The sequence below is a fragment of the Lithobates pipiens genome, unplaced genomic scaffold (genome assembly GCF_037356315.1).
Source record: "Lithobates pipiens isolate NorthernLeopardFrog02 unplaced genomic scaffold, aLitPip1_a1.2 Scaffold_55, whole genome shotgun sequence".
Lineage (NCBI taxonomy): Eukaryota > Metazoa > Chordata > Amphibia > Anura > Ranidae > Lithobates > Lithobates pipiens.
The window spans coordinates 3,742,978-3,756,051 of record NW_027507877.1 but is presented as its reverse complement, the minus strand read 5'-3'; the positions used below and the strand labels follow the sequence as shown (position 1 = coordinate 3,756,051).

The following is a 13,074-nucleotide window of genomic DNA, read 5'->3' as shown; positions in this document are numbered from 1 at the left end:
TTCACCATTGTGCCAGTACTAGTGATCGCAGATTACAGTTGCCTCCTTGACTGTTCAGTTACCTCCCAAAAAAACAGGAATTGTTTAATCTGTGCTGGTCCTCCAATTTGGCCAATTTGCAGCCTCACCCACACATATCCTTTAGAGTGTTTAAAGAAGATATGTGCCAAGAGACCTATGTTGGGTGTGATTGCTGCCCTCAACTTCTAGAAGTACTAATTTCTTGGTTGTCACTCTAAAGCCTCGTACACACGATCAGATTGTTGGCCAACCGAGTGTCTGATTTTTGTCCGAAGGGCGTGTGCCTGGAACTTGTCTTGCATACTAACAGTACACAATTGTCAGCCAACAAACACAAAACGTAGTGAAGTACTACAAGGAATTTCAGCTCTTGAACGCCACCCTTTGGGCCCCTTCTACTAATTTTGTGTTTGGTGACGGACTTGTGTACTGACGATACGAAAATCAGACAACAGACCGTTGTCTGCCGAAAATTTACTAGCCTGCCATCCAACATTTGGCTGAAAGTTGGACAACAATTGTCAGAAGGAGTGTACTAATGGTTAGATTTTAGGACAACAGTCTGTCAACAGACAATCCCCTGCCAACAATCGTACCGCGTCTATGAAGCTTAATGGGTTCAACATTTTCTCAGTCCCTAATATAGTTATGTAGATAAGGTCCTATGTGTTGTCATGCGTTAATGCGTGTAACAGCGCCTTACATTGAGCTCAACAGCCAATGCAATATAAATGGTCTGAAACTCACAGCAACGCATGCAGAAATGGGGCAGGCTTCATTTTATGGCAGGGCAAAGCACAGGGCACCGTGCTGCATTGCAGTGTATATGCCTTTGGGAGGTGCACTGGGCAGCTATTCACAATAAATTCCACCATCTCTCAAATGTGGGATGAAGAAACTTCCACCCATGTGCAGGAGTTCAGTCATCCCGGCACACAGGCACCATGCTGGAACTTATACTGAGCTGCTCATGCTCAGTGTACATTTAAAAAAAGTACCTTGTGCAATAAATAGCCTGCCTGCTTACACTTTTCAAAAGAAAGCCTTTAATTCTACTTTAAGGGGTCCAATTTGACTAGTACAGTCCAAGAACAGATTTATTTAAAATGTCCATATGTTGTGCTTTGGATGTTCAAGAGCTTCCAATCCCCCTGCCGCCCCCCCCCATCCTCCCCCCAATTCCCCCCCATCCTCCCCCCAATCCCCCCCCCAATCCTCCCATACCTCTGTTCAAAACACATACCTGCCCAGCAGATCCAATGTTGTCCTGCAGTGATTCACTATTCAGGTTGCCTGCCATCTTGGTCCTCCTCAGCCAGCTTCTACTTCTGGGTTCAGGCAGCCCAGCCCCCAATGACATGTGAGCTCCGCCCCTTGGCACATGCTCTGCACATGGACTCCCGCAGACTCCTTGGATATGTGAGATATCGGGGTCAGGTCATGTCATTATGGACTAGACAAGAATGGTGACAGGGAATGGAAAAAAATAATCAGAAAGAGCCCCCCCCCCCCAATTATAAACTGTCTATTGTGATTATTGTATTTTTTTTATTGTATTTAATGTTCTTTAATTAAAGATAATATAACAGAATGTATTGTTTTACAGACATGTACAACGATTTCATCCACTGGCTGAAGGGAAGTAAGAAGTCAACTTTAGACCTCTTGGCAACTCCAGATTACCAGTAAAATTAAAATGTTGGGTACTTCCTGTAGGGAAAAGAGATGTCCAAACCTGCCTGGCCCTATGTGAAAAAGTAACTGCCCCCCTAAACCTAATAACTGCTTGTACCACCCTTGGTGGCAACAACTGCAAACAAGCATTTGCAATAACTGGCAATGAGTCTTTCACATTGCTGTCAATTTTTTTTGCAATTTTGCAGAATTGTTTTAATTCCTCCATATTGGAGAGTTTTGTAGCATGAACGGTGAAATGGATATTTTGATGATAGGCAACTCCTATCCTCATATTGATTAGTGGTTCCAAATTAATAACTACTGCAGTAGGGAACAGACACAAAAGATACGCTCAGCATCTTTCCAAATAACCGTTCTCCTTTATTATGACGCATTTGAAGGCTTTTATACACATGATTACGTAGGTATCACATTAATATTACAATTGTACATTTATGGTAACAAGGGGCGTTACATAGGCAGGCTAATTCTAATCAGAACTCGAAAGAATGCAAAACATGTACTGAAAACATTATTAGTGCCGTGTGCACAGTGAGGGCATTGTGCAATACACATAAAATAGAATACAATTATATACAGAACCTACAAATGTCCATTACAGTCTCCTCTCTTTTGATCAATATTTTGATCACTAACCATACCTGCTATCACCTTTAACCTGGAACCTCCACACGCTTAGGTGGAGGTAGTCCTGGCCAAAGAGGCAAAAACTCCATTGTGGAGAAAATAATAGCTGAGCAGCTTTTTTCATTACAAAATGACTTTTCATTGTGAAAAACAAATGATTGATAAGATATATTTACAGAGTACTGGCTGTACACTCCTGTGGCCAGAATGGCCTTCTAGCTTAATTGCTGGTATGCTGACTTATCAGCACATGTAAACACAGACAATTCTACATAAAATGGAAGAGGTACAAAAGACAAATATGACTTCAACATGGCTAAACTACTTTTCAAATATATATATATCCCTTACAATTAAAGTAATTGAATCAAAAAGTACCCTAGACTGTTATCGCAAGAGGGAAACAAATCAAACACAGAGATTTCTTTCATTTAGTCATATTTGCAGTGTCTGGTGTGGATCCAGGTGACTTTTCCTTCAAGTTTTGCAAAACTGAACATGAAATAGATGCTGTATTGAGTCTCCAAACATTTCCTTATATATAAATGTCTCTTAACAATCCACAAGTCAACTGGCTTTAGTTTTAGATCCTTCCAAACTTTTAGGATCTGGAATTGGGGAGAAAACACATAAATGAGTTTGTCAAAAACCTTAAAAAATCAGCAACATTCTCTGTGAGATCCGAATGGAGGACTTCAGCTGCTGAGACAAAATATAAGCAAGTGAGTAACACACCCCCAAACCAAATCCCATAGGGAGAGAGTCCAACATCCCCTTAGGGGCCTGATAAAATATAATAAAACATTCAGGCAAAAGTTTTCTAGTTTCTTACTCTACTTTGTCCGCTACATTGTAGACAGTAGGGGGTGTAAAAATAAAACCTCAAAACTTCTAGTAAGGACTCTCCTATAAAAATGATTTCCTCTGTTACTCTCTGTAGATTCTGCACTCTGTACTTAAAAACTACTTCTGATAACACTTCTTACTGTGGCCTTTGCAGTAGCATTTGCCACTGGACATCTATAAAACATGTCCATACAAACAAAATACATACTCGTAAGATCCTGACTTGGGCATCTGGATATATCTTTTTGTAACCAAAAGCTCTCTATATCTTGACTATCTATATAAATATATACTCTTTTTACAGCTCACAGGTTTTTCTAAAACATGGAGCTCTGCTTCTTGAGCTGGGGAAAAAGGATCCAATGACTCTGAATACAGGGAATCCTTCTAGGTGATAACCTTCATCCTCGGTATAAAACCGGGAATAACATTACAAATACTCGGGTCTTCAGGGAGTGTGTCCTGCACTGGGCTCACAGCAGCTGATTCCTACGTCATCAATGTAACACATGTGGTTTTTCTTTGTCTCCAGCCTCCACCAATAGAGGCAATAAGGTGGCTGGATTCAAATGTACACATTTTTCATTGTTAGATTTGTACATAAACACACAAAACAAATTCATATTTTGAACCTTTCATTAGACAAACACTTAGCTATATATTTGCTGTGCAGAATGTCGGACTTATTAAAAATTAAATATTCAACCAAAATAATATCTGTAACTTTGTCTAATAGCAACTTTGCATACAGCTACAGCTCTGATATATCGGGGTGAACCCTTCATTACTGGGTCCAGCTTGCATAAATATAACAATGGCTTTTTCCTATCATGCTGTTTGTGTAAGAACTCCAGTTTCATGTTTCAAAAAGACAACTTTTTCCTGGCAATATTATAATAAATGATAAGAATACCCTGCAGTCATGCAGAGATGTCCATAAATCCAAAATATTCTTCTACTTATACCCACGGCACTTACAAGGAAAAGGGGCACATCATTTCACAATCCACACATTCTGCTTTGGATTTCAAAAATAAAAATACATAAAAACAAAAGGACCAACAATATGTATGACGGACCAGAAAGCACTTGGCCATCAAAAATTATAAACCAACTGGCTGCAGGCAGCATCTATCCTAACAGGGTGTGTGGACTTGATGTGATGGGTCTGTTATATTTAAATGTTATTATTACTCTCACATCATGGACCACACATCAAGTTATTATCAGACTTTAAGATTTCATTTCTGTAGAAAAACTTCCTTATGTATCCCATTCATCTTGGCTTTGTTAAACATTATTGCAGCTGTATTCAAATTAACAACCTCACCTTAATCTTTTTTTTCTTTCCACTTAATAAATGTAAAATTACAAAATTGTTATCTTAATCTAAACTAATTCCATTTTTACCAATTTCCCCATTAACCTTGATTTCATTTCCAACCAAAGGTTGTCTAAACCAGTTTCAATATATCTATATTTATTAATAAAATTGTTAAACTCATATTAGAAATTAATACTCGTATGATAATTTCAATATCACACACTAATATATATGCACAGATAAATGTCCTTAAAGGGGGACATATTACTTAATTTTACTCAATTTCTCTCTTTTTTTTTAAATGCACTGTTTCCACTATCAAAAGATATTCAATTAGTGTAAGACATTGTTAAATGTAACCTTGATTTTACCATGTTTGGAAAACAGATTCAAAAATAATTGCGATCACATTGTTTATCATTAGATTCGTTAACCCGGCACATTTTGTTATAAATGTTTTGTCTAAAAAACTGAAATTGGCATGGTGTCCTCCCAGCTTATCACCAATCTCTCATGCCAGCTACATTCTTTGAGGAGAGCACAAAGGTGGGAGTCACATCTGCGTACATGACACAAGCGAGCGAACTAAAGGTTCCAGCATTCACAAACATACTCAAATATATCTCTAAAATTGCTTACATTATTCCCATTTGTACACAACACATGCCTATCATTCTCTCACTTTCTTTTAACGCTTTTTTAATACTTCCTTGCTTAAACTTCTGCTTTCTTTATTTTGTTCTGATATCCTTTGCATCCAATGTATTGTAATTCCATACTTCACTTACTGTACCTTCTATGATCAGATGGGCAGCCATAGTGCTCATCCCATCTTCCCTCTCTGACAACATATAAATGATTCTGTTTTAACTCTCATTACTGTTTCTTGACTTTACTAGTTGTAGTGCCTGACCCCAAATTCATCCCACAACTTAACATCAAAAAGTCCCTTTCTGTCTAGTGTTAATGTCACTCTTGATCCATCCTGCTCACATAAATAGCCGTTTCTCTAGCTGATTACTCTGCATGATTCTTTGTCCCTGCGGACTTTGGTGGTAACCCAGTTACCCTTTGTGGATCCCTGTCCACTTTAACCATTAATCTAGGGGCTCAGTATAGGCGGAACCGCACCTTCGGTTCATATATAGCGCTCCTCTTGCGCTGGGCATTTTTGAGGGTCTCTTACCCTTCATTCCCTTACTTAATTTAATGCCCATAATGACTGGCCAGTCTTCTCTACGTGTGCCTATACCCTCTTGCCTCTAAACTACTTTATCTAGCAGATGTACTACATCATACTCTGTGAACAGCACTATTCTTCTCTTTCTCTATAACACGCTGATGGACAGTAGACAGTGACAACATAACATATAACCACTAATCAATACAGTTCGATTAAGGGGAGTAAAATAGGTACCCTTTGTCCCGAAAATGCCTTACCGATCAAGGAAGTCTGATAACTCAAATGTAAGCAAAAGGCTTACCTCAGCCGGCTGATTATCAGAAATTCCCGGATCGTCTCAAGCTCCTCGTTTCGGATACTCAGGGTCACCTGATAACCCCTCCTGGCTGGCTCGCCACCTGAAATGGATATTTTGATGATAGGCAACTCCTATCCTCATATTGATTAGTGGTTCCAAATTAATAACTACTGCAGTAGGGAACAGACACAAAAGATACGCTCAGCATCTTTCCAAATAACCGTTCTCCTCTATTATGACGCATTTGAAGGCTTTTATACACATGATTACGTAGGTATCACATTAATATTACAATTGTACATTTATGGTAACAAGGGGCGTTACATAGGCAGGCTTATTCTAATCAGAACTCGAAAGAATGCAAAACATGTACTGAAAACATTATTAGTGCCGTGTGCACAGTGAGGGCATTGTGCAATACACATAAAATAGAATACGATTATATACAGAACCTACAAATTTCCATTACAGTGGTTTGTTGAAGGTCATGCCACAGCTTCTCAATTGGATTTAAGTCCAGACCTTGACCAGGCCACTCGAAAAACCTTCATTTTGTTTTGTTTCTGGAGCCATTCAGAGATGGGCTTGCTGGTGTGTTTGAGTTCACTTGAGTTTGAGGTCATGAATTGATGGCCGGACATTCTCCTGCAGGATTTTCTGGTAAATCGTAGAATTCATGGTTCCATCAATTATTGCAAGTCGTCCAGCCCCAGACCATCACACTACCACCTCCATGTGTGACTGTTGGGATGATGTTATATTATGAAATGCTGTGACAGTTTTACACCGGATGTAACAGGACTCAACTTTTGTCTCATCAGTCCACAAAATATTTGCCCAAAAGTATTGGGGATAACCGAGATATTTTTTGGCAAATGTGAGAGGAGCCTTTGTGTTCTTTTTGGTCAGCAGTGGCTTTGGCCTTGGAACTCTCCCATGGAAGCCCCTTTTGCCCAGTCTCTTTCTTATTGGAGAATAATGAACACTGATCTTACCTGAGGCAAGTGAGGCCTTCAGGTCTTTAGATGTTGTTCTGGGTTCCTTTATGACCTCCTGGATGAGTCGTCATTGTGCTCTTGGAGGTATTTTGGGAAGGTTCACCACTGTTCCAAGTTTTCTCCATTTGTGGATAATGACTCTCACCGTGGTTCCCTGGAGTCCCAAAGCCTTCGCAATTATTGCATTTTTTGAGATTGCAGCAGGATGTGTTTCTTTCTGAGATCTTTTAGTGTGCTTCACTTTGTCAGACAACGTCTATTTAAGTCTATTTAACCACTTGCCGCCCGCCCTATTACAAATAGACGGCGGCAAAGTGGTTTCATAATCCTGACCGGACGTCATATGACGTCCTCAGGATTATGAGCCGCTGCGCGCCCCCGGGGGCGCGCATCGCGGCGATCGTTGTTGCGGGGTGTCAGTCTGACACCCGGCAACTACGATCTCGGTAAAGAGTCTCCGACGCAGACTCTTTACCACGTGATCAGCCGTGTCCAATCACGGCTGATCACAGTGTAAATAGGAAGAGCCGGTGATCGGCTTTTCCTCACTCGCGTCTGTCAGGCGCGAGTAGAGGAGAGCCGATCGGCTGCTCCTCTGACAGGGGGGGTCTGTGCTGATCGATTATCAGCACACCCCCTGAGGATGCCCACACTGGACCACCAGGGACGCCACCAGACCACCAGGGAACAGGTAATCCTCCCTAGACCACCAGGGATGCAAATGGTCAGCACAATGGATGCCAATCAGTGCCCATAATGGGCATCACTGATTGGCATGCATTATTGTTTGGCACTGATTGGCATCCATTAGTACAGTATAACACCAATGCCGCCTATGAGTGCCCACCTGTGCCGCCTATGAGTGCCCACCTGTTGAGTGCCCACCTGTGCCGCCTATGAGTGCCCACCTGTGCCGCCTATGAGTGCCCACCTGTGCTGCCTATCAGTGCCCACCCATGCCCATCTTTGCCGCCTATCCATGCCCATCTGTGCCGCCTATCCATGCCCATCTGTGCCGCCTATCCATGCCCATCTCTGCCGCCCATCCATGCCAATCCGTGCCAGCTATCAGTGCCAATTTGTGCCACCTATCAGTGTCCATCCGTGTCGCCCATCCGTGCCGCCCATCCGTGTCGCCCATCCGTGCCGCCTATCAGTGCCGCCTATCAGTGCCGCCTATCAGTGTCCATCAATGCCACCTTATCAGTGCCACTTCATTGGTGCCCATCAGTGCCACCTTATCAGTGCCCATCAGTGTAGCCCCATCAGTGCCCATCAGTGAAGGAGAAAACGTACTTATTTACAAAGTTTTGAAACTGAAACAAAAAAAAACTTTTTTTTTTTCAAAATTTTCAGTATTTTTTTATTTGTAGGGAAAAAAATAAAAACCGTAGAGGTGATCAAATACCACCAAAAGAAAGCTCTATTTGTGGGAAAAAAATGATAAAAATTTCATTTGGGTACAGTGTAGCATGACCGCGCAATTGTCATTCAAAGTGCGACAGCACTGAAAGCTCAAAATTGGTCTGGGCAGGAAGGTGTTTAAGTGCCCTGTATTGAAGTGGTTAAGTGATATCTTGATTCAACAGGTCTGGCAGTAGTCAGGCCTGAGTGTGGCAAGTGAAAGTTAACGCAGCTTTACAAAAAATGTGGTTAATCACAGTTCATTCATCATTTAGCAAGGGGACAATTACTTTTTCACATAGGGCTAGACAGGTTTGGACAGTTTTTAATTTTACCCTTAATAAATGAAATAATCATTTAAAAACTGCATTTTGTTATTTACTCAGGTTATCTTTGTGTACTATTAAAATTTGTTTGATGGTCTGAATCATTTAAGTGCTACGAGTATGCAAAAAAAAACAAAAAACTTTTTTCACAGCTATATAGATAGGCGCCCCCCGGAGTCAATACTTTGTAGAACCCCCTTTCTCTGCAATTACAGCTGCAAGTCTTTTTGGGGGTGTCTCTACCAGCTTTGCACATCTAGAGAGGGACATTTCTGCCCATTCTTGATTGCAAAATATCTCAAGCTCTGTCAGATTGGATGGAGAGCGTCTGAACAACGATTTTCAAGTCTCCACAGATTTTCAATGTCATTTAGGTCTGGACTGTGACTGGGCTATTCTAACACATGAATATGCTTTGATCTAAACCATTCCATTGTAGCTCTGGCTGTATGTTTCGAGTCGTTGTCCTGCTGGAAGGTGAACCTCCGCCCCGGTCTCAAGACTTTTGCAGACTAAAAGATTTTCTTCTAAGATTGTCCTGTATTTGTCTCCATCCATCTTCCCATCAACTCTGACCAGCTTCCCTGTCCCTGCTGAAGAAAACCATCCCCACCACATGATGCTGCCACCACCATGTCTCACGGTGGGGATGGTGTGTTCAGGTTGAGGTGCAGTGTTAATTTTCGGCCACACATTGCATTTTGCTTGTAGGCCAAAAAGTTAAATTTTGGTCTCATCCGACCAGATCACCACCTTCCACATGTTTGCTGCCCCCACCCCCACATGGCTTCTCACAAACCGCAAACAGGACTTCTTATGAATTTCTTTCCCCCAATGTCTTTCTTCTTGTCACTCTTCCATAAAGGGCAGATATGTGGAGAGACGACTAATAGTTGTCCTGTGGACAGATTCTCCCCCCTGAGCTGTGGATCTCTGCAGCTCCTCCAGAGTCACCATGGACCTCTTGGCTCTTCTCTGATGAATGTTCTCCTTGCCCGGCCCGGTCAGTTTAGGTGGACCGTTATGTCTTGGTAGGTTTGCAGTTGTGCCCATACTCTTTCCATTTTCCGATGATGGATTGAACAGAGCTCCGTGAGATGTTCAAAGCTTAGGAGATTTTTTTTTATTATTATAACCTTACCCTACTTTATATTTCTCCACAACGTTATCCCGGACCTGTCTGGCGTGTTCCTTGGCCTTCATGATGATGTTTGTTCACTAAGGTTCTCTAAAAAACCTCTGAGGGATTCACAGAACAGCTGTATTTATACTGAGATTAAATCACACACAGGTGGACTCTATTTACTAATTAGGTGACTTCTGAAGGCAATTGGTTCCACTAGATTTTTCACATTTTTTGTATTCTTTATCATTTTCCTTCCACTCCACAATTTTGTGCCATTTTGTGTTGGTCCATCACATAAAATCCCAATAAAATACATTTACATTTTTGGTTGTACCATGACAAAATTTAGAAAATTGCAAGGGGTATGAATACTTCTTCAAGGCACTGTATATTACCTCACTTATATTCATGATGATAAAAAAGTGATTGCAACTTTTCATCTATCAGGATCTAACCAGTCTTGACACGGCTATTACCAATAAAGTTAATAACAAATATAAAAAACTATTCTAAACAATAATGAGATGATTGATTTACACAGAAAGAAATGTTTGCTATTACTTAAATAAAATAGAAGAAGCCGACATAACTTCAAAAGTAGTGTTGGTGGACCTTAAAAATACAGAAAGTTGCCAATGGACAGACAATTACAGAAAGAGAAATCTACAGATAAAGAAATAATGATATCAATGTACAAATACCGGACTGGTGACCCCACAATAGGGAGAAAACTTTTTCACGGAAGTGAGTTTAACAAGACTCGTGGCCACTCATTAAAATTAGAAGAAAAGAGGTTTAACCTTAAACTACGTAGAGGGTTCTTTACTGTAAGAGCAGCAAGGATGTGGCATTCCCTTCCACAGGCGGTGGTCTCAGTGGGGGGCATTGATAGTTTCAAGAAACTATTAGATAAGCACCTGAACGACCGCAACATACAGGGATATACAATGTAATACTGACATATAATCACACACATAGGTTGGACTTGATGGACTTGTGTCTTTTTTCAACCTCACCTACTATATGTAATGACTTACAGTACCTTCTTCAGAAACACCTTTTAAGGGGGTTTTATGGTGACACAAAAGATGGAAAATTTCCTAGTCAAAAAACTTCAGCAAGTGCTTCTTGGGAATACAAAAGTTCATTAATAATAATGTGTATGTGAGTAAAAATTATTGTAGGCCCATATCTACATTACATACATCACAGTGTTAGCCAATCACATGCTATGTTTGAACTCATAATGGCCACACCAGACCAAGGAGTTTCAATTATAGGGTCTGGGAGAATAAATAAACTGTCGGATGGTTTAACTCTTTGACATCTACTAAACAAGAAGTGTCTGAGTTGTCTTGTACTAGTGATTGGGAGGTGGGAGGACCAGATCTCAATCTTGTGAGCACTGTTATAGCCTGTGATTGGCCATCACAGCGATCACTCAAGAAAACCCACCCATGAACGTACTTTCTCTCTTAAATGGAGAAAAAGATACATTGTTTACATTCCAAGAGGAGAAGAATGGAAATGATCATCATTGTGACAAACCTGGTGTCAGACCACGGCCCTTTTCACAATTGGTGGAGGATGCGGGCACAGGGTCAGAGGCTTCATCCTTCCAAGACTTTTCAAAGTCTCTGGACTCCAGAACCATAAGTAAGGCCTAAAGTCTGAAAGGTGTTTTTTTTGGGCTATGTATTTAGCAGCATTGTAATGATGAATAATTTTTAGATGATTGTGGCACTCACCTTTTCCCTTTCTTTGCCAGTGATGGAGGTTGTGGAGACCTTTTCACGTTGAGTGCCCTGCCAAGAAGTGGACATTTGTTGCCTGAGAGGTGGAAGCTTGGATACACCTGTTCCCGATCCATTACCAATCCTGGAGAAAACAGGAGTATCCTTCACTATGCAAAAGCACACCAAGGATCTCCAGAGTGGGTCCTAAGCTTTACTCGACAATCACATCATTACAGCAGATTGCAATGTTTTGAAGTCACGAAGGACCCCTTCATCAGGCATGTGACACATGTGACATCACATACCTGATGAAAGGGGTCCTGTGTGGCTCTGAAACATTGCACTCTGCTGTAAAAGTGTGATTGTTGATTAAAGCTTAGGACCCAGTCTGGAGAACCTTGGTGTGGTGGTGACATTCTTTTGCTCTTATTCATAGTGGAGGGTGATTCTGTTTTCTCCAGGATTGGTGATTCCTGGATTGGGAACAGGTGTATCCAAGATTTCACCTCCCAGGTAACGAACGCCCGCTTCTTGGTGACATTCTTTTGCTCTGACTTGACACGGTTCCAGATGGTGGTCACTTCAGCACCCACTTATACTCACAGCCATTTATAGAGGAACGTGTGTGTGGGGAATAGTGCATTGGAACTCCACTATAAATAGAAACCCTAAAGCCCCTAAACCTGCATCAGTGAGAAACCCTGTGCCATATAAACCCATTCTGACCTCATGACATGGTGCAGCCCTGTCACAATTAATAGAACAATAGATAGAGAACTAAACTAAACAGTAATCTTCCTTAACTGGCAATAATTCAAATTTGATTATGATGTTTAAAAATGTTACTGTGAAATATGAACTGCACTTCAATGGGTGAGCACAGGAATCTGGGTAGAGAAGCACTTCAGCAAGGAGTTTCATTACAGGAAGTGTCAGGTCTCACACTACAGACAGAAGTCATGCATAAACCTGTGCAGTGCATGCCTCATGTTTCTGCACCAACTGAAAATGTTGACATAGGATTATGAAATAAGGGGGTCACCGGCATTCTGGTAAGTCTCTCATGTGGATTTGGGTGTCAAATTGGCTATCCCTGGATTTCTTTCCAATCTAACACAGAGTTTTTAGTTGGGACTTTTTTTGCTACTCACTTCACATTTTTTTGAGGTGTATATTGTAGTACATTTCACGGTTTACTCTCCGGACCCCTTTATGGAATTTATCTATATGTTTATTATTTTATATTGTTAGTAATGGATTGTCACTCATTAATTATGTTTAGACTCATAAGAGTTTATTCACTGCACCTTTTCAATGGTATAATTCTGTACATGTTATCTGTGTGTTTTCACTTTCTGCAGATAAGTCAAAGAAGTTTAGCCTGGAAATTAAGCTAGGTAGGTTATGCTGTGGATGAATTGATATGGTGTCAGATCATGTTCCTTTTGTTAATTGGTGGAGGATGCGGGCAGTGTATGTCATCTTAC

At 40.9% G+C, this 13,074-nt stretch overlaps 1 protein-coding gene across 2 annotated transcripts in view; it reads left to right on the top strand.

Moving 5' to 3' along the window:
- The window catches only part of LOC143957722 (cytosolic phospholipase A2 gamma-like), a 161,732-nt gene that overhangs the window by 88,068 nt on the left and 60,590 nt on the right, over positions 1 to 13,074 (top strand). For both annotated transcript variants that reach the window (XM_077467421.1, XM_077467422.1), the window contains exons 10-11: positions 1,628 to 1,663; positions 12,949 to 12,984. In XM_077467421.1, coding sequence (XP_077323547.1) covers positions 1,628 to 1,663; positions 12,949 to 12,984 — 72 coding nt within the window. The remainder of the gene's footprint in view (positions 1 to 1,627; positions 1,664 to 12,948; positions 12,985 to 13,074) is intronic.